Source organism: Carassius auratus, chromosome 40 (assembly GCF_003368295.1).
Source record: "Carassius auratus strain Wakin chromosome 40, ASM336829v1, whole genome shotgun sequence".
Taxonomy (NCBI): Eukaryota; Metazoa; Chordata; class Actinopteri; order Cypriniformes; family Cyprinidae; genus Carassius; species Carassius auratus.
Genome location: NC_039282.1, coordinates 13,234,369 through 13,261,941, shown reverse-complemented (window position 1 = coordinate 13,261,941; position 27,573 = coordinate 13,234,369). Strand labels below are relative to the sequence as shown.

Sequence of the window (27,573 nt, the reverse complement as noted above, 5' to 3'; positions counted from 1 at the left end):
CGCTGCTGACATGACTGAATATGGGTGAGTGGTAAATTTCTATTCAAAATGTGGCATAATACGGATTTATTATTTTGCACTCATGACATAAATCACTAAATATCTGTCACTGCAACGTTTTATCAAAATATTGGTCAAATATCGAAGCTAGAGTCTTTAAACTTTAAATTGATGCACAGTGTGTCCAGATGAAGTAGACAGTGATGTTTAATGTGCTGTGAAAGTGAAACAATAATAAACTGGGGCCGTCGGCGATGTTTGCACGTAAAGGGGTTAAACTCCTCTTTTGATTTATACCTTCCCTGTGTGCTTGATCTCCGCGCCAGCATACACGCAATTTGTAACAGAATCGCAGACCGAACAGTTAATTTAGCGGCATTTTTCTTTCTTTTTGTTTTGTTTTCCCCCCTCTCCCGCAATGGCTATCCCAGCAGTCCAACTCCTCTGCCTGGAGCAACTGGACCATTTGCTGGAGGACCACACTAGGGACTTTATTGATCTGGCGTGCCTTACCAGCTTCCCAGACTGCTCGCTCAGTAATTTTTATTACATCGGTCTGAGCAAGCAGTGTAAGGCACGACTACCAGTGAACAGACCCAAAGAAGATTTCGCTGCATTTGTGGAGTGGGTGCTGGAGAATAATGGATGAAGAGGATATCTCCAGCCCCACTCCCGAACCAGAGACTAGCCAGCCACCATCCAGCTGCATGGAGCAACTGCCTGAGCCCACCGCAGATGGAGAGCCTGAGCCTAACACGACGGAGCCGATCGTCGCCATGGAGCCTGAGCCTCTAGCAGCGTCTGACCAGGTGTGTGAGCCGGCTACATCGCCCGTTCCCGAGGGAGTTTTAGTGGAGATCAAGGGCTTGGAGGGAATTGGATAGGAGTTAATGAACATTTTTTCAAATGGACCTTATAGACTGGTTCAGTGAGGTTTTACCCGAATCCCCTGTGTTTCCGCTGGTTCCACCCAGCCCTGAATCTCTTGTTTCTCCACTGGTTCCGTCCAGCCCTGATCCTCCTTTATTCCCTCCCAGCCTCCCTCTCCCTCCTCCTCCTAAACCAGTCAGTTTCTCTGCTCCATTTCCGCTGGTTCAGTCCAGCCCTGAATCTCCTGTCTCTCCGCTGGTTGCGCCCTGCCCTGAATCGCCTGTGTTTCCTCCCGGCCTCCCTCTCTCACCTCCTCCTAGACCAGCCAGTTCCTCAACCTCATCTCCGCTGGTGCCAGTCAGTACCACAGCCACCCCCCCCCCACCCCTCAGTCAGTGCCATCTGGGCACTCTGGTCTTCCTCTGTCCTTCCAGTCTCCAGCTCCGCCTTGGTGTAAGGATTCCCTGTTCCCGCCTCCAGCCTCCGAGCCCTGGACTCCACCTTGGTCCTTTGACCCAGCAGCTCCGCCTTGGCTCTTAGCTCCCTCATCTCCATCGTGGCCCGGCATCCCACCAGCTCCACTGGGTTCCCTCATCCCTCCGGCTCTGCCTTGGTCAGTCGGTGACCATCTGCTGCCTCGGGACTCCATTCTTCTGGCTTCACCTCGTCACTCCATCCTTACAGCTCTGTCAGGCTCCTCCTTCCCACTGGTTCCGCCTCCTTCCTCAGTCACTCCGGCTCTGCATCGTTCTTCTGGGGCCCCACCTCCGCCTTGGTCACCTGAGCCTTCTGCTCCACCTTGTCCCTCCGGATCCTCTGCTTCACCCTGGCTCTCCGTCTGCTTGGCTCCAACCTGGGCTCCTGATCCACCGGTGCAGTCTCCATCAGTCAAACCCCTTGTGATGTCGGCTCCTCTTCCACCATGGCTCCTCCCACTGTCAACTTCACCTTGGGTCATCTTGGCTGATCTCTGGAGGACCATCTGGCTTCTCCTGCTCCATGCTCCTCCCTGGCTCCTCTCTCCAACTCCACCCTGGTTCCATGCTCCATGCTTCCTCTCCATTCCCTGCCCCTTTTGTGCCCCATGGCCGCTTCCAAAAACCCCACCCTCACTCCGCTGGAATTTCTCTTTCGGTGCGAGGACACAAGGTTCTGGGAGGGGGCAAACTATTTTGTTCATGGACTTTCTGTTTCCCTATTTTGGTCATGTCCGATATCTTGTTTGGTTAATTGATTAATCCCCACCTGTTCTCCATTCCCTAGATTATCTCCCTTGTGTTTATAACCCTGTCCATTTAGTTCCTCCTGGTCCGCGATTATCAAAGTTACCTCTATTTATTTTATTGATGTTCAATAAACTCCTCTTTTGATTTATACCCTACTCGTGTGCTTGATCTCCGCACCAGCATACACACAATTTGTAACAGCTGCGTTCCAGGGAGGCTTTTGAGCTTTTAAGTCACTACTTCAAACTACAACACACAACTTTGTAGCATTCCAGACAAGTCACGCCAAACTTCCTGGGCACAAGGAATTGTTGTTAGATTATTCATTTATTGCAACGTTATATTGTCCTAAAATGTTTTTTTTCAACGTGTACTACCTGAATAAACACTGCATCCACAGGCAATATTATCCGTAGGGGATGCCACTGGTGTTTCGCGGGCTGTGTGATGTCAGAACTCAGTACTGGGACTACATCGATCTCGTACGAGTTCACGGGTGGGAAGTCACGGGTTTGACTGCTGTTCCAGTACACTTTCATGGGTATAAGGTTGGAAAAACACGGGTTATGAGTTGCCTGGAACATGGCATAACAGCATGGCTAAGCACGGTTGGAAATACAACTGTAATTGTACCTGGCAGTCCTTTCAGGAACCATTCAGCCCTATAGTAAAAAACCTGCTATATTCAAGCGCAAATTAACATCGTTTTTTGGGGGATGCCAGGTGTTAAAAAAAAAGGATTATTTGAATCTCAAGATTGAAAATCGAATGCCAATCCACCGATGCCAGGTGTTCAAAAAAAAAAAAAAGGATTATTTGAATCTCAAAATTTTAAATCTAATGCCAACACACCCAACCCACCTGAATGCAAGTTTGGTTTAAATCACCTAAAATAAGGTCCATGGTTCACACAATCTCAAGATACTTTCATGTTTTATTCTGTGACATAAAACACACCAGTTACACCTCACTCATTATTTTTTTAAACTGTTCCATTTCTTAAAAAAGACGATTGCTAACAAGTTGCTAAATTGAACTCAATTGCTGTCAAAGACATTAAACATAATCACACTGAACAGTTTATCAATTTACAGTATTTTCCAATTTGAATATAATTTATAGTACTGTAGCAACAATGAGTTGTAGAGAATAATTAACTCAAATGATATATAGGGAATTTGTATAATTAATCAGGAATATGATTAATATATATATATATATATATATATATATATATATATATATATATATATATATATATATATATATATATCATATGACAGTTACAATAAATTTTATTGATTATGAAAAATAGCTCAATTGTCTATACCAATAAACCATTACAGGGCACTGTAACTTACTCATTAATATGTCAATATTCCATTCTTCATATCAATTATTGTGATATCTCTTACTGTAAATTACTGCAAATCAAACAGTGGTTTGTCCAGCAAACGGTCGTAAGATTGACCTATCAATTTTCAATAAAGTTATCACTTCTTATAATTCAAGGAAAAATATTATCTGGCCATGAAAACATTATCCTATCATTATGATAAATTTAGTTTCTAAATGTAAAGCTTGTAGCTAAAGATCAGACATCTCAGTGACTCGTAATGTGAGGGGTGGTGGAGACAAGAATCATGAATATATGTTTTTTTTAATAATTGACTAATAATACATCTAAACTACAAATCACACAGAGTAAACATGCATACGACAATACAGACAGTAACTTTTTACAAGACATAACGGGATCCAAATAAGGGAGAGAGAGTGAGCGAGAGAGAGAGAGAGAGAGAAAGAGAGAAAAATGAATGAGATCACAGAATGGGCTCAGGTATGGAAATCACAGTCAGTAACTTTTGGAAGCCAACAATTCAAATCATAGACCAACTTTAAAGCAGCGTTTAAAATCTCCATAGAAAAGTGATACTTGCAAAGTGTCCAATGTGCGTGAGCTGGGGACCGGCGCACGTGCTGGAGACCGGCGTGAGCGTGGAGCAGCGTGAGCGGGGCCTTTGTTCTGTCTCCCGACATCACGCGGTATTTGAAAGGTTCAACAAACAATGTTCCAGAATTCGTCTTCCTTGTGTGGAGAGGCGAATAGTTGAATAAACTTAGTAAAGACAAGAAAACAAAACAACGAAAACGAAAGCTTCCGAAGGAGCCATGATAATGGACTTTAAGAAAGGTTTCTTTGTGTGTGTGTGTGTGTTAAGGAATTTACACATTAACCCATGAATCGATGACCTGCATATGCGTTACATACAATAACTGTATAAATAATAGATTTCCACATTTTATATTGTTGTTCGACTTTGTGTCTTTTTGCTTGCCCCGAAATGCAGCACAAGACTTTGGATGGATGCTGGTTCTATCGCTTTCTTACTGATGCAGCTCAGACTCATATTACAATTAGCATAGTGCTTAAAGCCATGTTAAAACGGCTACATGAAGCTATTAAAAAGCAGGATAAAATAACATTTTGTGTAGCGTTACTCATCCTAACATAATGATAGCTGAAATGTGCTACTTTATTCACTAAAATAAGTTTAATCTTAAAGTACATAGAGTAAACAGTGGGTAGAGAAAAGAACCATCCCCATTTGAGAATGTGAGCAAGCTACACCTGATTGAGTTTACAAATCAATTTAGAAGGGGAAATCCTTTTTCCAACTGTTGATATTGTTACCAACGGGTAAGACTGTATATAAATGATGAACAAAATACTTTTTAATAAAAATATTTTATGACCTTCCATTTTTTTCATTTAATGCTTTCTGTTCATCTTTAAATAGCCATAATATTGTTGTGCAAAAATGAGAACACAATTGTTGAGAGGACAGCTTGCAGACCAGTAAATAAAACATTAATCCAAACTATAGGGGCCAAAACATTTGCAGCATATATTACATCACTGTCACCTGAAGGATCTCAAGAGATGAATCAGAAGATATATTTGGATTCAGTCACGCAAATATCCAGTGATCTAGGCACCATGAATGGATAATGACTTGCATTTGTAGGGTAGTAATTTCATTCAAAGCAGCTCATAAACGTTCAGACAGTCGCTGTCCTTGTTTGCTCAGACTATAATATTTATATATACACATACAAGCTGTTACGTGAAGGTATATTTTCAGAATTTTAAATTGTAATGATATTTAAAATGACAGTTTTGTAGATATCCTAGATTTTGTTAATGTTTTTGTGGTAATTTCTATTTTCAGCTTGCTCAAAACACCAAAGGCAAAGCTACCATGAGGTCTTTAAATGCAAGCTTTTCCCAGAATATCTCCATTGTTCATCCTGAATACTTTTTCATTGTTGGACTTTCTGGATTACCGTACAGCAGTTATTACTATATATTCTTATTTATGATTTATTTTATTACTGTAATTGGGAACTCTATAGTGCTTCTCATAATTGCTCTTGAACGAAGCCTGCACAGTCCAAAGTACATCGGTGTGTTTAATTTGGCCTTGGCTGATTTTGGTGAAACTAATGCACTGATTCCTAACATGATGAAGAATTTTCTGTTTGACTCACAGTACATCTCCTACAATGCTTGTTTGGCAAACATGTTCTTTGTGTTCCTCTTCAGTTCTATACAAAGTGTTACTCTTGTTGTTCTGTCATATGATCGCTTCATTGCAATTTGCCTGCCATTAAGATATCATGCTCTTGTAAACAATACCAGTATGTTTTTAATTTTCTTAGCAGTTTGGGCATTTAATTCTTCTTTTATGGGCTGGATGGTGTCTTTGATCACCCCACTTTCATTATGTGAATCTAATGTGATACAGAGTTATTTTTGTGATCATGGACCGGTGTTTAGGTTGGCATGTAATGACAACAGCATTAATGGAATCTTTGCATTTCTTGTCACAGCTTTATACCTTGTAGCACCATTGATCATTATATTCCTTTCATATATGGGAATTTGTCTTGCTTTAATCAAAATTACAACTTGGCAAGGACGTTTAAAAGCCCTGAAGACCTGTTTTTCTCACCTGTTTTTAGTAGGGATATATTTCCTGCCAATGTGTTGCTCATACCTTGCTGCATTATTGGGTTCTCTCACACCTAATGCAAGGGTCATCAGCACCTCTCTGGCTTATGCGGTTCCACCGATGCTAAATCCTATCATTTATGTTTTAAAGACGGCTGAAATCAAAGACATAATTCAAAAAGTGTTTAAAAACAAATCTGCACCAATTAGAGAGAACATTTCCAAATGACTGAAATGTCTATTTATTTATATTTAATGATTAGGAATTAAATTACTGGTCACACTTTATTTTAAGGTCCAATTCTCACTATTAACAAACAATTAACTGTGACTTTTGCCTCGGTAAACTCCTATTTTGCTGCTTATTAATAGTTAGTAAGGTTGTTAAGTTTAGGTATTAGGTAGGATTAGGGATATAGAAAATGCAGAATATGTGCTTTTTAAGTACTAATAAACAGCCAAAATGTTCATAATAGGCATGCTAATAAGCAACTAAATTTCGTTCTGTACACACTTGTTGTATACTGAATGACAATAAAAGTCTGTCAAGTCAAGTCAAGTCAAGTCAACTAGTTAATAGTGAGAATTGGTCTCAACAAAGTCTTACCAAGTTACCCATATAAATGCTACATTCTCAGGCCTCACCAAGTTCTTTCATTTGCTGAACATAAAAAGAGATTTTGAAGAATGTAGGTAACAGTTGCTGGTCCCAATAGTTCTTTATGGCGTAAAGTACAAATAATGTCAGTGAACTATCTTTTAATGAATGCATAATTTGACATATTAACATCCGAAAGCATAAAATTTCTATATATGTATTACAATATATGCAAAACTATACGGATAGCTAACCTTTATTCATTAACCTTGTGTTGTTAAGACAAAAACAAACAGGAAAAAAGCAGTTTTACTTTTTGTGAAAAGTTATTACTATGTTGACCTTACACATTGTGTTCACCTATTTTGATATTATCAAGTTTTCAGCTTTATAAAGTAAGACGTAATTAAATAATAAACTATTGCATAATCTATTCCTGTTTGAATTTGTAGCATATTTTGACATGAGACTGTTGGTCTCAGATCTGCTGATGTTGTTCTTGTTTCTCTACATTTATTATTATTTTTATTTTTTGTAGTAATGAATAAAGAAAAATTAACATTAACCCATATACACGTAAATTTATGTCTGGAGGTTTCAGTATATTGTTTCACCCTTTTCTGAGGCTTATAGGTTTGATCAAACATAAGATTTAAAGTCAAATATAATATTTAAAATAAAAAATAAGTATTTTTAACACTTTATGTGTTATTTAAAAACAAACAATGTCTAGTGGCAAATTCATTAGGTAAAAGTAAAGTGTATGTTTTTTAATAGTGTGTAAAACCCAGAGATTAAACGCTGGACAATGTAATGCAAATAACATAACTTCATATGTGACCTCTCGACCACAAAACCATTCTGTGGTTTATTTGTAGCAATAGCCAAAAATACATTGTATGGGTCAAATTTATCAATTTTTCTTTTATGCCAAAAATCATGAGGATATTAAGTAAAGACCGTGTTCAATGAAGATATATATTTTTAAATTTCCTACCTTAAACATATTAAAACTTCAGTTTTTATTAATACTATGCAATGCTAAGGATTTATTTGGACAACTTTAAAGGCAATTTTCTTTACCCTCAGATTCCAGATATTTAAATAGTATATATATATCGGCCAATATATCGGTTCAGGGTGCTTCATCGGTTTCCCTGTTGTCTTTGTCCTGTCAGTTCCGCAAGGGAACGAGACGCTGCGTTGAAATGCTTTGGGGAAAGCGTTTATCATGAGCGACTCTGAATATCATATCTAATCTGTTTATAGAAGAGTGTGATGTCACGGGCGGGGTGAAGTAAGCGACCAGGAAGCTATAAAGGCAAGAGGCGCACAGCTGGCTTCAGCTTCGCGTATTTCAGCAAGCGCTCTGTGTCTGCATGTCATTCTCTCTTGTCAGTCTTATTTATTGTTGTTTGTCACTATTAGCTCCTCAAAGAGTAAGCAATAGTCAAAGAGCAAAGCTAAGACGAGACATCTGAAAGGCGAATCCAGATCACGTTTCAGATTGTGTGTTCATCACGAGTGGGAATACACGGTCTGTGCACGGTCTGCCTGGGATCGAGGCACGCTGTTCAGCTCTTGAGGGAGCCGACTGCCTGCACTGGTACAAGCCAGTGTGGACGCTTCGATCCCGGAGGACTCTCTCAAGAGGGAGTCTTTGCCAGCGTTCCTTGTGGTGTCGGTCCCGCTTTCGCCGAGGCGGAGCGGCGCCTGCACTCGCTGGGTTCGCAGATAAGATCTGCTGGAGGGTATGGAGAAGGATGCATCCCTGTCTCCTACCTCACCCGCCAGATCTGCCCGATCTCCAGGTTCGGAAGCCCGAGTGTTGCCGTCCTTCACCCCCAGTGACTGAGGGGATTGAAACGGAGGGCGTCGATGAGCTCGCAGTTGCACAAACATAAGCTGCATAAAAATCAGTTGTACTGACAACAGTTACACAAGCATCATTTTCACAAACTATTATGCCTAACTGTATAACGAGCAGCATTAATGAGGAGCGCAGCTCACGCAGTCATCTCTCGGGAAAAAATAAAGGGGCTGACTGTGCTTCTCGCATATGTAAGGATGGGGTGAAGACGGCTCTGCCTATCTTCACCAGAGGCAGACAGAGCACACAGTTTCATTACTTGAGTAAAAGTAAAGATACCCCATGCAAAATTTTACTCAAGTACAAGTAAAAGTACTACAGTCAGATGTGTACTTAAGTAAAAGTACTGAAGTACTTGTTTTTAAAAGTACTTGAGTATCAAGAGTACAAGAGTAAATGTTTTTAAGTATTGCATTACTACTGCCACAGTGCTTACATTTATGTACAGAAACATCCTACATGGAGTTATGAACAATTGTAATGTTAACACCTTGAAAAATGTAAAAGGAATTGAAAGTAAAATCAAGTCATTTCCATCTTTTTACCATACTGCTTTTTTAACATTTCTCACTTACCCCACAAGGTAATAGCACAATGGCAACGCTCTGACAAACCTCTCCTAGAGTTTTAATGGATTTTTTTGCACCCACATTTGAACCTGACTGTGTTGAACACACCGCATACTCAAGAACATCAAAGAAAATGCTCGGCTTACATTAATGTGTAATATCAGAAAAGAAAATTCAGCTAACAATTGTGTGTACATGTGAGTTTCTCTGTTTTTTCATCAATCAAATCAAAAAACCTAAACCAGCAAAGAAGGCAATAAAGCAATGTTCTGACACACCTCTGAACCTGACCGGGTTATACACACAGCATAGAAGAGAAAATAATAATAATTAATGAAAATCGGCTAATCAGCTGTGTTTATGTCAGTGTACAAAAAAGGAAACATAAAATTCAGCTCCTTTGAGTGACAGTATTAAGCACCTTCCTCTCACATTGACATACAGCCAAAGGCAGGAGAAAATACTTTCAGCTGAATAACACCAATAACAGCAAAAAAAACATGAACAAACACTGAAAGATTGTTTTTTTGTGTAAACATTAACACGGATTAATAAATGTATTGTTCCATGTTCGTTTGTGTACCACGAGCAAGGTTTATGAGCAAGTCAGTGTCTTCTTCTCCTTTTTAAGTATATCTCTGTGGCAGAATTACAGCGCCACATGCTGGTCTGGCATGTATACTACATCGTTTTGTGGTTTTGTGTGGACGCAGATATTTCTTCAGACGACAAAAAAAAGATCGGATTGGGGTAAGCTCTGTCTCCGTGTGGATGGGGCAGAAGAAGTAACGGGTACTTTTATGCAGGTACAGTTATGGATAGAAATGTAGCGGATTAAAGAGTACAATATTTGCCTCTCAAATGTACTTGAGTAAAGTCATGAGTACTCCCCAAAAATTATACTCGAGTAAATTACAGATCCCTCAAAATTGTACTTAAGTACTGTACTTAAGTAAATGTACTCCATTACTGTCCGGCTCTGATCTTCACCCGTGTTCCCTAGATTTAGAGTTCATTTTCGAGGTTCGGAAGCATGCTCAGCGGTTCCTTCCCCCTCTGTGAACTCGCAGCTGCAGCTACTTATCTCGGAGGAGATTAATATTGTTTGTGTAAGCAGCTCGCATGCTGCCGAGGCAACGCTTGTATTACATCATTTCAGTTTTGATGTGAATCTTACCAAAACCAGACCATCTTTAACCGTTCTGATTGGTTAACTGCATTAATTCTGAGGAATTGAATTCAGTATTTATCTGACTATGAGAAGTTAGATATGAATTATATCAACAAGGCAGACAGTGTTTACTCATCTGATTGTTTGTTTCCATTAAATTCTGAGGAATATAATGACATTTATCTCACTCTGAGAAATGATAGCTTGATAGCAAGGCACAGAGGCACTGCCTTGGTAATGTGGAAGAAACCTTGGTTCTTGAATCAGGGCACGGATCAGGGCATGGTGCTGGGAGCTCCTTATCACCGTATAATACTAGCGACGGATACATCCCTCACTGTTTGGGGTGCGGTCATGAGTTTCCACCCTGCCGTGGTCTGTGGAGCGGTCGCCACCTGACGTGGCATATGAATTGTCTAGAAATGCTAGCAGTTTATCGTGCACTGAAGCACTTCCTCCCAGACCTAAGGGGTCACCATGTGTTGGTGTGCACCAACAACACATCGGTGGTCTCTTACATCAACCACCAGGGAGGTCTGCGTTCGCACTCCTTGTACAAGCTGGCACACCAGATCCTTGTGTGGTCCCAGAGTAAACTCCTCTCATTAAGAGCAGTATATATTTCTGGGAAACTAAATATGGAAGCAGACATACTGTTGAGGCAGGGGCCGAGGCCCGGGGAATGGAGGCTTCACCCCAAAGTGGTGAAGCAGATATGGAGAGTTTTTGGCAGGGCTCAAGTAGACCTTTTTGCAACTCAAGAGACATCACAATGTCCCCTTTGGTTCTCTCTAGTTCATCCAGCTCCTCTGGGACTGGACACTATGGTACAGACCTGGCCGAGGCTTCGTCTGTATGCCTTTACCCCTATTGCTCTGCTCCCGCGAATTCTGGCGAGAGTACCCCGGACGGGGTCCGTCTGTTATTAGCAGCCCTGTTCTGGCCAGGCCGAGTATGGTTCACAGACCTGGTCTCGCTCCTCAATGGCTCTCCATGGTAGATACCGGTCAGGTCAGACCTACTCTCACAAGCGCAGGGCCCAGTTGGTACAGTTCTGGAGTTCCTACAGGCCAGGCTCTCTGCATGGTTGACCCACTCCACATTGAAGGTTTACGTGGCGCCCATTGCGGCCTACCACGCCCTTCTCGATGGCCAGTCTTTGGGAAGACACCCCTTAGTTACACGTTTCCTCCGCGGTGCGCTGAGGCTGAGACCTCCAGTACGGTCCCGTTTTCCCCCGTGGGACTTGGTTGTGGTGTTAGAGGCAATGTGCAAACCACTGTTTGAACCTATTCAAGATATTTCAGACAGACATCTGACACATAAAACCACCTTTCTATTGCCAATTACCTCTCTGAGGAGAGTAGGAGATCTGCAGGCCCTTTCAGTGGCCCGTACTTATGTTGATTTTGCAGCTGGCATGACCAAAGCATTCATATACCCTCGAGCGGGATATGTTCCTAAGGTTCCCTCTATCACACCACGACCTGTAGTACTGCAGGCCTTCTGTCCTCCTCCCTTTCGGGAGCCCGACCGAGAGAAGCTAAATTGTGTTTGTCCAGCTCGAGCGCTGGATGCATAAGTCCACAGAGCTGCCCTATGGAGAAAAACGGCCCAATTGCTTTTATGCTACGGCCCCCCCAAGAGGGGTTTTCCTGATTCTAAGCAGACTGTTAGTCATTGGATAGTTGAGACTATCAATGCCACCTATGAGTCATCCGGTCGTCCCCCGCTGTCGGGAGCCAAGGCTAACTCTACACAGGGTATGGCGGCCTCCAAGGCTTTTTTAGCAGGTGCGTCCATGCTGGACATCTGCAATGGTGCAGGGTGGTCTACGCCTTCTACTTTTGCAAGATTCTATGGCTTAGACATGCCAGTCACTCCAGGCACTTCAGTCCTGTCATCCTAAGCTGTGCTCTACCGACTAGGCAGGGGTTTGGTAGTCTGGCAGCGTTGGTACTAGTTCCCCAAAGCATTTAGATGCAGCTTGAGTTCCTGAAGAGGAACGTCTCTAGGTTACGTATGTTACCCTAGTTCCTCGAGGGAACGAGATGCTGCGTCTCGAGGCCATACCCCCGGCACCCCTGCCGGTGCTTGCTGGTACTCGAAGCTGAAGCCAGCTGCACGGCTCGTGCCTTTATAGCTTCCTGGTCGCTTATGTCACCCCCCCCTGTGACTTCACGCTCTTCTATAAAACAGATTAGATATGATATTCAGAGTCGCTAATGCTAAAGAGGTGGTCTCCACAGCCTGTGTCCGCAGGTGTCTGTACGGACGGCTCTGGAGTTGTTTTTCACTTTGGATTTATTTTTGGATTTTTTAATTATTGTACTAAATAAACTGTTGCACGTATACTCTGCATTTGAGTTCTCTTTCTTCACGGTCCTGACAATTATTGTCCTATACTAACAAACCTGTTTATTTATTGTATTAAATCTAGCCTATATGAAGCAAAGTGCATGTTGTTTCTTGGTTTCATGATTAAACATTATTTTAATTATACGCAGCAAAATAAAAAAGTTTCAGTTTTCATATCTCTCTTTTATTTTGAAAATAGCTATGAACCATATTTTAGACATTTAGATATCATAGGCATTTATATTTACTGTGAAAATGTATAAATATTTATATGATACTCAGTTTTCTTTTTAATCAGGCTTTAATTGCAGTCCTGCTGAAACCTGACAAAGACCCTAATCTATGTACCTCATATCGGCTGGTCTCACTACTTAATTCTGACTATACAAATCTAACTGAAATGATTCCATTACAATGAGAGAGGGTTTTACCTAGTTTAATTCATATGGATCAAACTGGATTTCTAAAAAATAGATCCTCTGTCGATAATATACGAAGATTAATGAACATTATTTACTCTGCGAAACAAATGGATTCTCCAGTGATCACTCTTTCTTTAGATGCAACTTCGTCTGAGTAAAATGGTCTTATTTGATAGCTATTTTGCATAAAATTAATTTTGGTCCTAGAATTATTGATATGATTCAAATGTTTTATAGAAGTCCATCGGCAACTGTTCGTACTAATTCTGATTTATCTTCGTACTTTCATCTATCAAGGGGAACCAGAAAGGGATGTCCTCCGTCTCCACTACTTTTTGCGTTAGCAGTGGAACCCCTGGTCCTAGCAATTCAGGCAAATGAATCAATATCTGGACTAGAGGTAGGAGGTTGTGTACACAAAATATCATTGTACGCGGATGATGTTTGGTTATATCTAACTAATCCTGAATCATCTCTACCTACTTTATCTAATTGTTGGAAAACCTTAGAGACATATCTGGTTATAAAATTAATATTAATAAAAGTGTTATGATGCCACTGAATTTAACTGCAGAGAAAATGCCCTTAAATAACATTCATTTTTTATGTAACTCTGAAAAAATTGTGTATTTAGGATTAAATGTTCCTTCAAAGCTAGAAGAAACATATTCTTTAAATTATTCCTCATTACTTAAAAATGTAATGAGAGATTTGGAAAGATGGAACTTACTACCATTATCACTAATTGGCAGGGTAAATTGCATAAAAATGATCGTTCTTCCTAAATTTTTATATTTATTTCAAACTCTTCCCATTTCTATACCACAAAAGTGTTTTAATAATCTCAATAGCTCAATTAGAAAATGTATTTGAAAGAATAAAACTCAGAGGGTGAAACTTAAAACATTACAAATGACATTTTAAAAATGTGGATTACAACTTCCAGATTTTCTTTTTTTATTATTGGGCAGCACAAATGAGAGCAGTATGGTTTTGGCAGATGAATAGTACTTTGCCACCTGCATGGATACAAATCGAAAGATATTATGCAGGGGAAATACCTCTAGATAGGGCGCTGTTAATCCCATTGACTTGTATTACAAAAGTAGTTAACAACTCATTCATTAAACACTTGAAAAAAAATATAATTGGCTACTGTCGTTATATATTATAATACTCCTTTTCACTACAGTCCATCTCTTCCTGAGGCATTAAAGGATGGGATAACACAATATTGATATAAAAAGGGAATACAAGTGTTTGGAGACTTATATGAGGAGGACACAGACACACTAATGACATTTGAACAGTTGAGAATAATGTTTTCTCTTCCTGTTAAACGCTTTTTCAAATTCTTTCAGGTGAGAAATTATTTAAATACAATACATGGTAATTTAAGGTCTCTCTCTTTACTCCCAATAGATAGCATTATAAGAGAGAAAAAATGATCTAAAGGTTTTGTGTCTTATATGTATACCAATTTCATTGACTTGTATGGGAAGGATGTATCATTTTCATGACTTAAATGGGAAAAAGATCTTGAATGTATTTTTAAACAAGACATTCTTGAACTCATCTGTGAAAGTGCTTTAATGTTTTCATTTAATTGTAGACATAGATTAATGCAGTTCAATATTATACATAGAGTTTATTATACACCTGAAAGATTATACAAGATCAGTGATTTGTATTCAGAATGTTGCCCTAGATGTAAAACAGAGTTGGGTACATCATTGCATATGTTTTGAATTACTAATGTTAAGCTTCCATATGACCCAAAATGTATATTATTGGGGGATGAATCAATTCTTCAAACTGATCAAAGGAAGAATTTATGTAAAGATGGCTCTGATAGCAGCAAAGAAATGTATAGCTGTACAATGGAAATCAGAAGAACCTACTAGGCCTGTTGAATGGCTTAGAGAACTTCCGTCCTATGTGCCTGTTGAAAAAATAATGTTGAATCTGAAAAAAAGTCATCAATGTTTGGAAAGATTTGGGGAAAATTTATTGCATATTTGAATAATTTGGATGTTACTTAGATTGAAAATGCTGTTGTGACAATTTAACCCGTCTTGACTTTAAGCTCTTTATTATCAGAATTGTTATATATGTATTTGTGTTATTTTTGTTATTTATTTTTTTATTAGGGCCCGAGCACCGATGGTGTGAGGACCCTATTGTATCTGCTCTGTTTCCTATTATTATTCTGCTTCTTCTTCTCCAAAATGAATCGCATTTTTGAGGGCTTAAACATGCTCAAAAAATCATGAAACTTTGCACACACATGAAAGTCATGCACACGCGTAAAACCTGGTAAAAATGTTCGTCTGATATAGGATTCAGAAGAGGGTGTGGCAAAATGGCTCGACAGCGCCACCTGTACTAAGAAAATCAACAGCCTTCAAGCTATGTTTCACGTACATGCACGAAAATTGGCACACACATGTAACACATCAATACCTACAAAAAAGACTCTTGGAGCAATATTCTAAACCCAACAGGAAGTCGGTTATTTTTAATATTATGAGCAAATTTTGTGTAATTTTGGTCATTTCCATGCGTTGTATTTTAACGAACTCCTCCTAGAGATATATTCAGATCAACACCAAATTTGGTATGCCTAATCTAAAGGCCTTTGCGAATCTTGAGTTTTCGTCGAAGGGATTGTCCGTGGCAGCCTTGCGAATTTCGATGATTCGCCATGAAAAATTAAGTTGCTATAACTCAGACATACAATGTCCAATCTGCCCCAAACTTTACATGTTTGATGAGACTCTGAACCTGAACAGATTGACATGCCCATATTAGTTATAGTCATAGCGCCAACTATTGGCAATGGGAAGTGACATATTTTACGCTGCGACAAACTACTCCTAGAAATGTTTTGACATCAATGTCTTTTTTGTGGTCAGTCTAATCTAAAGGCCTGTGCGATGTTCAGTTGTGAAGATCTTGAGTTTTCGTTAAAAGGCATGTCCATGGCGAAGTGACGAAATTCGTTGTCTCGACATGGGAATAAAATATGTTATAACTCAGGCATAAAATGTCCGATCTTCCCAAAACTTCACATGATTGATAAGATTCCTGGCTTGAACACATCTGAAGGCCAATATTCCATCGGGTGTGGCAAAATGGCTCGATAGCGCCACCTATACACTTTCAACAGTGTGCTTCGAGCTATGTTTCACGTATATGTACATAAATCGGTACACACATGTAACACACCAATACCTACAAAAAAGTATCTTGGTACGAAATCCGAATCCAAACAGAAAGTCGGTAATTTAGAATTTTCTCTGCAAAATTGGCAGTGTTTTTGCCATTTTCAGGGGTTGTACTTTAACGAACTCCTCCTAGAGATTTATTCAGATCAACACAAAACATGGTCAACTAAATCTAAAGGCCTTTGCGATGTTAAATTGCGAAGATTTTGAGGTTTCTTTAAAGGGCGTGTCCATGGCGGCCTGAAAAATGTTGATGTTTCGCCATGAAAAAGGAAGTTGCTGTAACTCAGACATACAATATCCAATCTGCCCCAAACTTCACATGTTGGATAAGACTCTTGACCTGAACAGATCTACATGGCAATATTCAGTTATAGTCATAGCGCCACCTATTGGCAACAGGAAGTGACATATTTTACACTGTAATAAACTACTCCTAGAAATTTTATGACATCAATGTCTTTTTTTGTATTCAATATAATCTAAAGGCCTGTGTGATGTTTAGTTGTGAAGATCTTGAGTTTTTGTTAACAGGCGTGTCCATGGCACCGTGACGAAGTTCGATGTCTCCCCATGGGAATAAAAGATGTTATAACTCAGGCATAAAATGTCCGATCTTGCCCAAATTTCACATGTGTTATTAGAGTCCTGGCCTGAACAGATCTGAAGGCCAATATTCCATTGGGTGTGGCACAATGGCTCGATAGCGCCACCTATACACTTTCAACGGAGTGCGTGTACACATTCAACGGAGTGCGCCTCGAGCTATGTTTCACGTAAATGTACAAAAATCGGTACACACATGTAACATACCAATATCTACGAAATAGTCTCTTGGTACGAAATCCGAATCCAAACAGGAAGTCAGTCATTTAGAATTTTCTCTGCAAAATTGGTGTTGTTTTTGCTATTTTCAGGGGTTGTACTTTAACAAACTCCTCCTCGAGATTTATTCAGATCAACACCAAACTTGGTCATTGTAATCTAAAGGCCTTTGCGAAGTTAAATTGCGAAGATATTGAGGATTTGTTAAAGGGCGTATCCATGACGGCCTGACAAATTTCGATGTTTCGCTATGAAAAAGGAAGTTGCTTTAACTCAGACATACAATATCCAATCTGCCCCAAACTTTCGCATGTTAGATAAGACTTCTGCCCTTAACAGATCTACATGCCCATATTCAGTTATAGTCATAGCACCACCTGCTGGCAACAGGAAGTGACATGTTTTACTTTGAGACAAACTACTCATAGAGATTTTTTGACATTAATGTATTTTTTTGGTCAGTCTAATCTAAAGGCCTGTCCAATGATAAATTTCTTGAGTTTTTGTTAAAGAATGTTGGCGCCATGACAAAATTTGATGTCTCGCCACAGCAAGAGAAGTTGTTGAAACTCAGGCATAAAGTGTTCTATCTTCCCCGAACTTCACATGTTCGATAAGAGTCCTGGCCTGAACACCTCTGAAGGCCAATATTCCATAATAATGATAGCGCCACCTGCTGGCAACAGGAAGATTGGAACATATATGGAATATACTTTGATATATTCCCCTTATATTTATGACTTTAAATGCATATTTCTCACCGTTCACCTTTTTACTAATGTCACTTGCTGGTGGGGAGCCCAGGTGCGAGGGCCCGTTCATCGCTGCTTGCAGCTTTAATTGTTCTTGTTTCTTGTTTCATTTGTGTTTCTTCAGTTTAAATGTTTTTTTTTTTTTTTACACACCAAATCAATGCCTCGCAATGAGATTCATTTAAGAGCTCTGTCTAGTGAGGATGGGATGGGGGTGGAAGAGTGGTTAGAAAAGAATGTTTACTTGTAAATTCATACTGATTCTGTAAATTGTTGATGTGAAAATAATAAAAAATATTTATTTAAAAAAAGAAGGGGGACTCCTTTTTACAACTCAGTGATTCTGTTTTTTGTTGTTGTTGTTGTTTTTTTATCTTTTTTTTTTTCTTACATGTTGGAAACTTGGATGTTAAATACAGCTGTATAAAACAAAAACTGTGTCCATTTAATTTCAGGCTGCAACTCAACCCAATGTGATTATTTTAAAAGTAAGTGATTCTTTTCTATACCCACTGTTTACTGACATAAGAAGCACTTTAGTAGTGTTTTTTTTTTCTTCTTGAAATTCAAAGGCCTATACCTTTAAATCCAGCATAATAATGGAAATGTACTTAGATGTTTATAATAAAAAAAATAACAATGAAAAGATCTTAAATGTTTACAATTAAAACTAAGTGAGACAATAGAGATTATTTCCAAAGTAATTTAATAGATTTTTCAAGTTTTCACCTCAACCTCTCATCTGCATAAATGCTGTTCCCTGATGACAGCTTGAGAGTGTTGCATTACAGTTATTAGTGCCATATAATAAACTAACATAATGTTCATCTTTGAACTACTTTAACATATGAGAACACACAGAGCAGTTGTTGTGGAGATTGATTGCTGACCAATAAAAAAACAAAAGATCAGACAACTCAATAAAATGTGTGAATGCTCTATGTTGTGTGGAAAAATGGTAGAGTATATCAATTATACAATGTGAACAGCATATACTGTAGCTTGTTTGTCCACAGCTGTAAAGCAGAATCACTAAATGAATATACGTAGATCATAATAGATCATAAAGAAGAAGATAAAAGCACAACCTAAGTGTCAACAAATCAGAAGTACATCAGAATATAACAATACGCTAGGTAGAATTAACTCATATATTCCAATGTAAAATCTATAGTTAGCTCCAACAGACATGCATAAGAGTTTATAGTGATCCTGATGATCTTGATTAGCTGCTTCAGGTGTCTATTTAATGAAGAAAAGAGCTAAGCTCTTATGGAGGGCCATTCTAGAGCAGGATTATTTTTTGGTCATCACTAAACTGACTGTTGATATTGTTATCAACTGATGAGACTGTATATAAATGATGAACAAAATACTTTTTAATAAAAATATTTTATGATCTTCTGTTTTATTCATTTAATGCTTTCTGGTCATCTGTAAATAGCCATAATATTGTTGTGCAAAAATGAGAACAATTGTTGAGAGGACAGCTTGCAGACCAGTAAATAAAACATTAATCCAAACTATAGGGGCAAAAACATTTGCATCATATATTACATCACTGTCGTCTGAAGGCTCTCAAGAGATGAATCAGAAGATATATCTGGATTCAGTGACGCAAATATCCAGTGATCTAGGCACCATGAATGGATAATGACTTGCATTTGTAGGGTAGCATTTTCATTTAAAGCAGCTCATAAGCGTTCAGACAGTCGCTGTCCTTGTTTGCTCAGACTATAATATTTATATATACACATACAAGCTGTTACGTGAAGGTAAATTTTCTGAATTTTAAATTGTAATGATATTTAAAATGACAGTTTTGTAAATGTCCTAGATTTTTTTAATGTTTTTGTGGCAATTTCTATTTTCAGCTTGCTCAAAACACCAAACGCAAAGCTGCCATGAGTTCTTTAAATTCAAAATTTTCCCAGAATATCTCCATTGTTCATCCTGAATTCTTTTTCATTGTTGGACTTTCTGGATTACAATACAGCCGTTATTACTATATATTCTTATTTATGATTTATTTTATTACTGTAATTGGGAACTCTATAGTGCTTCTCATAATTGCTCTTGAACGAAGCCTGCACAGTCCAAAGTACATCGGTGTGTTTAATTTGGCCTTGGCTGATATTGGTGAAACTAATGCACTGATTCCTAACATGATGAAGAATTTTCTGTTTGACTCACAGTACATCTCCTACAATGCTTGTTTGGCAAACATGTTCTTTGTGTTCCTCTTCAGTTCTATACAAAGTGTTACTCTTGTTGTTCTGTCATATGATCGCTTCATTGCAATTTGCCTGCCATTAAGATATCATGCTCTTGTAAACAATACCAGTATGTTTTTAATTTTCTTAGCAGTTTGGGCATTTAATTCTTCTGTTATGGGCTTGATGGTGTCTTTGATCACCCCACTTTCATTATGTAAGTCTAATGTGATACAGAGTTATTTTTGTGATCATGGACCGGTGTTTAGGTTAGCATGTAATGACAACAGCATTAATGTAAACATTGCATTTCTTGTCTCAGCTTTATACCTTGTAGCACCATTGATCATTATATTCCTTTCATATATGGGAATTTGTCTTGCTTTAATCAAAATTACAACTTGGCAAGGACGTTTAAAAGCTCTGAAGACCTGTTTTTCTCACCTGTTTTTAGTAGGGATATATTTCCTGCCAATGTGTTGTTCATACATTGCTGCATTATTGGGTTCTCTCACACCCAATGCAAGGGTCATCAGCACCTCTCTGGCTTATGTGGTTCCACCGATGCTAAATCCTATCATTTATGTTTTAAAGACGGCTGAAATCAAAGACATAATTCAAAAAGTGTTTAAAAACAAATCTGCACCAATTAGAGAGAACATTTCTAAATGACTGAAATGTCTATTTATTTATATTTAATGATTAGGAATTAAATTACTGGTCACACTTTATTTTAAGGTCCAATTCTCACTATTAACAAACCATTAACTGTGACTTTTGCCTCGGTAAACTCCTATTTTGCTGCTTATTAATACTTAGTAAGGTAGTTGTTAAGTTTAGGTATTGGGTAGGATTAGGGATATAGAAAATGTAGAATATGTGCTTTATAAGTACTAATAAACAGCCAAAATGTTCATAATAGGCATGCTAATAAGCAACTAGTTAATAGTGAGAATTGGTCTCAACAAAGTCTTACCAAGTTATCCATATAAATGCTATATTCTCAGGCCTCACCAAGTTCTTTCTTTTGCTGAACATAAAAAGAGATTTTGAAGAATGTAGGTAACAGTTGCTGGTCCCCATAGGTCTTTATGACTTAAAATACAAATAATATCAGTGAACAATATTTTAATGAATGCATAATTTGACAAATTAACATCTGAAAGCATAACATTTCTATATATGTATTACAATATATGAAAAACTATACAGATAGCTAACCTTTATTCATTAACCTTGTGCTGTTAAGACACAAACAAACAGGAAAAAAGCATTTTGACTTTTTGTGAAAAGTTGTTATGTTGACCTTACACATTGTGTTCACTGTCTTCTAAAAATGTAGGCCTATTTTGATATTATCAAGTTTTCAGCTTTATAAAGTAAGACATGATTAAAAAATATACTATTTCATAATGTATTCCTGTTTGATTTGTAGCCTGTTTTGATATGAGACTGTTGGTCTCAGATCTGCTGATGTTGTTCTTGTTTCTCTACATTTATTATTATTATTATTATTATTATTTATATTTTTTGTAATGAATAAAGAAAAATTAACATTAACCCATATACACATATATTTATGTCTGGAGGTTTCAGTTTATTGTTTCACCCTTTTCTGAGGCTTATAGGTTTGATCAAACATACGATTTAAAGTCAAATATAATATTTAGAATTAAAAATAAGTATTTTTTAACACTTAATGTGTTATTTAAAAACAAACAATGTCACATACTTAAATAAAATCTCAGCAGCATGTATGGTCTTTTTCTGCCATCTAGTGGCCAATTCATTAGGTAAATTAAAGTCTATGTTTTTTAATAGTGTGTAAAACCCAGAGATTAAATACTGGACAATGTAATGCAAATAACATAACTTCATATGTGACATCTCGACCATAAAACCATTCTAGGGTTTATTTGTAGCAATAGCCAAAAATACATTGTATGGGTCAAATTTATCTTAAACTTATTAAAACTTCAGTTTTATTAATAATACTATCTGAGGGATATAATGACATTTATCTCACTCTGAGAAATTATATGTACTGGAGGGGCTGCTGGGCGGGAACAGTCCTCTCAGTCTATCATCAGAGCATTGCCGCCCGGGCTCCCCCGCGTCGGGCCCGGAGACTGAAGCAACGCTATGAACCAGGGTTTTCCCAGCCTAAGGCGGATCTGAGGGCTGTACTTCAGGCTGGGAGGTCCTCAGCTAAGAAGTCCTGACATGTTTCGGTCAAGACTGCAGAGGGCGGCCCCTATTGGGGTAGAGTGGTGTATACCGCATTACACGGTGTCCGTCTCGCCTCAGCGCCCTCTGGGGGCCGGTCTGCAAACCCTGCCAGAGTTCCAGGGCGCAGCGTCCTCCAGCTAACAATGTCCTCAGTGTTTTCCGCCCGCATGCGTAGCAGTAGAAAAATGCTACCATATTCAGTTCGGCTCTCCACCGACGAGATTCTACGGGGTTACTCCAATGTAAGTTGGCCCCGAGCAGGCTCTGGTTATGGAACAAGGAGTGAAAACCCTATTAGGGGAGGAGGCCATCGAGGTGGTCCCTCCTCAAGAAAGGGAGTCCAGGTTCTACAGCCGGTATTTCATAGTTCCAAAGAAGGATGGGGGGTTGCATCCGCTCATAGATCTGTGGGTCTTAAATCGATCAGTTATGAAACTGAAGTTCAAAATGCTCACGATCACACATATTGTAGCTCAGATCAGGTCAGAGGACTGGTTTGTCACAATAGATCTCAAAGATGCATACTTCCACATATCCATCCTTCCACAACACAGGAAGTTTCTGAGCTTCGCTTTCGGGAGTGAAGCTTACCAATATCGAGTACTTCCCTTTGGCCTTGCACTCTCTCCCCGCACGTTCACAAAATGTGTAGATACGGCTCTGGTCCCCCTGCGCATGCAGGGCATCCGAATTCTCAACTATATCGACGATTGGTTGATTTTAGCTCAGTCAGAGCAGGTTGCGGCTCGGCATCAAGATGTCGTTCTCGCACATATGGGGGAGCTGGGTTTGAGACTGAACGCCAAGAAGAGTGTACTTTCCCTGTTCAGAGAATCACCTATCTAGGCATAGTATGAGATTCGACCTCGATGCAGGCACGATTGTCCCCTGCTCGTATCGAGTCAATCCTCATCTTATCAGTAGCCCCGTTCTGAGATCAGACAACTCAATAAAATGTGTGAATGCTCTATGTTGTGTGGCAAAATGGTAGAGTATATCAATTATACAATGTGAACAGCATATACTGTAGCTTGTTTGTCCACAGCTGTAAAGCAGAATCACTAAATGAATATACATAGATCATAATAAATCATAAAGAAGAAGATAAAAGCACAACCTAAGTGTCAAAAAATCAGAAGTACATCAGAATATAACAATACGCTAGGTAGAATTAACTCATATTCCAATGTAAATTGTATAGTTAGCTCCAACAGACATGCCTAAGAGTTTATAGTGATCCTGTTGATCTTGATTAGCTGCTTCAGGTGTCTATTTAATGAAGAAGAGAGCTAAGCTCTTATGGAAGGCCATTCTGGAGCAGGATTGGCCACCCCCTGGCCCAGAGGGGTTATTTTTGGTCACCACTAAACTGACAGTTGATATTGTTACCAACTGATGAGACTGTATATAAATGATGAACAAAATACTTTTTAATAAAAATATTTTATGATCTTCCATTTTATTCATTTAATGCTTTCTGGTCATCTGTAATTAGCCATAATATTGTTGTGCAAAAATTTGAACACAATTGTTGAGAGGACTGCTTGCAGACCAGTAAATAAAACAATAATCCAAAATATGGCCAAAACATTTGCAGCATATATTACATCACTGTCGTCTGAAGGCTCTCAAGAGATGAATCAGAAGATATATTTGGATTCAGTCACGCAAATATCCAGTGATCTAGGCACCATGAATGGATAATGACCAGCATTTGTAGGGTAGTAATTTCATTCAAAGCAGCTCATAAAGGTTCAGACAGTCGCTGTCCTTGTTTGCTCAGACTATAATATTTATATATACACATACAAGCTGTTACGTGAAGGTATATTTTCAGAATTTTATATTGTAATGATATTTAAAATTACAGTTTTGTAAATGTCCTAGATTTTGTTAATGTTTTTTGGCAATTTCTATTTTCAGCTTGCTCAAAACACCAAACGCAAAGCTGCCATGAGTTCTTTAAATGCAAGCTTTTCCCAGAATATCTCCATTGTTCATCCTGAGTACTTTTTCATCGTTGGACTTTCTAGATTACCGTACAGCAGTTATTACTATATATTCTTATTCATGATTTATTTTATTACTGTAATTGGGAACTCTATAGTGCTTCTCATAATTGCTCTTGAACGAAGCCTGCACAGTCCAAAGTACATCGGTGTGTTTAATTTGGCCTTGGCTGATATTGGTGAAACTAATGCTCTGATTCCTAACATGATGAAGAATTTTCTGTTTGACTCACAGTACATCTCCTACAATGCTTGTTTGGCAAACATGTTCTTTGTGTTCCTCTTCAGTTCTATACAAAGTGTTACTCTTGTTGTTCTGTCATATGATCGCTTCATTGCAATTTGCCTGCCATTAAGATATCATGCTCTTGTAAACAATACCAGTATGTTTTTAGTTTTCTTAGCAGTTTGGGCATTTAATTCTTCTGTTGTGGGCTTGATGGTGTCTTTGATAACCCGACTTTCATTATGTGAATCTAATGTGATACAGAGTTATTTTTGTGATCATGGACCGATGTTTAGGTTAGCATGTAATGACAACAGCATTAATAAGATCATGGCATTTCTTGTCTCAGCTTTATACCTTTTAGCACCATTGATCATTATATTCCTTTCATATATGGGAATTTTTCTTGCTTTAATCAAAATTACAACTTGGCAAGAACGTTTGAAAGCTCTGAAGACCTGTTTTTCTCACCTGTTTTTAGTAGGGATATATTTCCTGCCAATGTGTTGCTCATACATTGCCGCATTATTGGTTTCTCTCACACCCAATGCAAGGGTCATCAGTACCTCTCTGGCTTATGCTGTTCCACCGATGCTAAATCCTATCATTTATGTTTTAAAGACAGCTGAAATCAAAGAGATAATTCAAAAAGTGTTTAAAAACAAATCTGCACCAATTAGAGAGAACATTTCTAAATGACTGAAAGTCTATTTATTTATATTTAATGATTAGGAATTAAATTACTGGTCACACTTTATTTTAAGGTCCAATTCTCACTATTAACAAACCATTAACTGTGACTTTTGCCTCGGTAAACTCCTATTTTGCTGCTTATTAATAGTTAGTAAGGTAGTTGTTAAGTTTAGGTATTGGGTAGGATTAGGGATATAGAAAATGCAAAATATGTGCTTTATAAGTACTAATAAACAGCCAATATGTTCATAATAGGCATGCTAACAAGCAACTAGTTAATAGTGAGAATTGGTCTCAACAAAGTCTTACCAAGTTACCCATATAAATTCTACATTCTCAGTTCTTTCTTTTGCTGAACATAAAAAGAGATTTTGAAGAATGTAGGTAACAGTTGCTGGTCCCCATAGGTCTTTATGACGTAAAGTACAAATAATGTCAGTGAACAATCTTTTAATGAATGCATAATTTGACATATTAACATCTGAAAGCATAGAATTTCTATATATGTATTACAATATATGCAAAACTATATAGATATCTAACCTTTATTCATTAACCTTGTGTTGTTAAGAGAAAAACAAACAGGAAAAAAGCAGTTTGACTTTTTGTGAACAGTAATATGTTGACCTTAACAATTGTGTTCACTGTCTTCTAAAAATGTAGGCCTATTTTGCTATTATCAAGTTTTTAGCTATATCAAGTGTGTACACAAGATGTGACTAAATAATATACTATTTCATAATGTATTCCTGTTTGATTTGTAGCCCATTTTGACATGAGACTGTTGGTCTGAGATCTGCTGATGTTGTTCTTGGCTCTCTACATTTATGATTGTTTTTCTTCTTTTTTTTAGTAATGTATAAAGGAAATGAAAATTAACCCATATACACACAAATTTATGTCTGGATGTTTCTGTTTATTGTTTCACCCTTTTCTGAGGCTTATAGGTTTGATCAAACATAAGATTTAAATTTAAATCTAATATTTAGAATTAAAAATAAGTATTTTTTAACACTTCATGTGTTATTTAAAAACGCACTCGGTTACGAACGTAACCTCGGTTCCCTGAGATACGGAACGTGTACTGCGTATGGGGAAAAGCTCCTTTTCGGCGAGGACCAGCCGGCCGCCTCACAGATGTCCTTGATAGAGATCACTAGACCAGGCCCATGAAGAGGCCATCCCTCTAGTAGAGTGGGCTCTTACTCCTATGGGGCACTCAAGGCCCATAGAGGAGTAACATAGAGCGATAGCTTCAACTATCCAACGCGAGAGGCGTTGCTTTGAGACCGGAGACCCCTTGGTGCGGCCACCAAAGCAGACAAAAAGCTGGTCAGATTGCCTGAACGGCTGTGACTGCTCAATGTATATCCTCAAAGCCCTCACTGGGCAGAGTAAATCCAGCTCCCGCTCACCTGACAACGGAGGCAGAGCTGAGGGGGAAATTACCTGTGCTCTGAATGGCGTCGAGAGCACTTTAGGTACGTAGCCATGCTTTTTGGGGTTTTAAAATGACCTTAGAGTCATTGGGCTCAAATTCAAGGCATGCAGGGCTCACCAAGAGGGCCTGCAAATCGCCAACACGCTTGACCGATGCTAGAGCAAGTAGCAGAGCGGTTTTGAGCATTAGGGGCCGAAGGTCAGCTGACCGCAGGTTTGAGTGCTCCAAGGACTGTGTGAAGGTCCCAAGTGGGAACGGTGAGAGGACGTGGGGGCTTCAACCGCCTAGCACCTCTCAGGAAACGCACAATGAAGCTGTTTCGACCCACTGATTTGCCAGCAATAGGAGCATGAAATGCTGCGATGGCTGCTACGTAAACCTTGAGGGTGGAAGGGGTGAGACCCTTTTCTAGACGCTCTTGGAGAAATGACAGTATCGGAGATACGTCACACTCAACAGGGTCTTTGTTTTGTGCTAATGTGCCATTTCTGGGCGTAGAGGCGTCTTGTAGACGGGGCTCTTGTCTGAGCAATGGTGTGTAGCACGTCCCCGGGGAGGCTCAGAGGCTCCCATCGAGGGACCATACATGCAGAGCCCAGAGTTCTGGCTGTGGATGCCAGATTGTCCTGTTCACCTGAGAGAGGAGGTCCCGCCTCAGGGGATCGGCCATGGGGCTTTCATGGAAAGCCTGAAAAGCTCCGAGGACCAAACTTGGTTCCTCCAGAGTGGGGCCACTAGGAGGACTCTGTGCCCGTCTTCCCTGACTCGTCTGATGACCTGAGGGATCAGAGCGATTGGGGGAAAAACATAAAGAAGGAGGCTGGGTCAGTTGTGGGCCAGCGCATCTGTTTCCTTTGAA

The 27,573-nt window shown here is 38.9% G+C and overlaps 3 protein-coding genes across 3 annotated transcripts; all 3 read left to right on the top strand.

Annotated features, from left to right (window-relative positions):
• Nucleotides 1-5,332: 5,332 nt before the first annotated feature.
• On the top strand, nucleotides 5,333-6,340 carry LOC113059014 (olfactory receptor 1M1-like). The gene has a single exon (XM_026227252.1). It carries the CDS (start codon nucleotides 5,360-5,362, stop codon nucleotides 6,338-6,340), a length of 981 nt encoding a protein of 326 aa, XP_026083037.1. The 5' UTR covers nucleotides 5,333-5,359.
• A 13,440-nt stretch (nucleotides 6,341-19,780) lies between these two features.
• On the top strand, nucleotides 19,781-20,788 carry LOC113059013 (olfactory receptor 1F1-like). The gene has a single exon (XM_026227251.1). The coding sequence runs from the start codon at nucleotides 19,808-19,810 to the stop codon at nucleotides 20,786-20,788; it is 981 nt and encodes a 326-aa protein (XP_026083036.1). The 5' UTR covers nucleotides 19,781-19,807.
• A 3,483-nt stretch (nucleotides 20,789-24,271) lies between these two features.
• On the top strand, nucleotides 24,272-25,279 carry LOC113059012 (olfactory receptor 1-like). Its single transcript, XM_026227250.1, has one exon. It carries the CDS (start codon nucleotides 24,299-24,301, stop codon nucleotides 25,277-25,279), a length of 981 nt encoding a protein of 326 aa, XP_026083035.1. The 5' UTR covers nucleotides 24,272-24,298.
• Nucleotides 25,280-27,573: the final 2,294 nt, after the last annotated feature.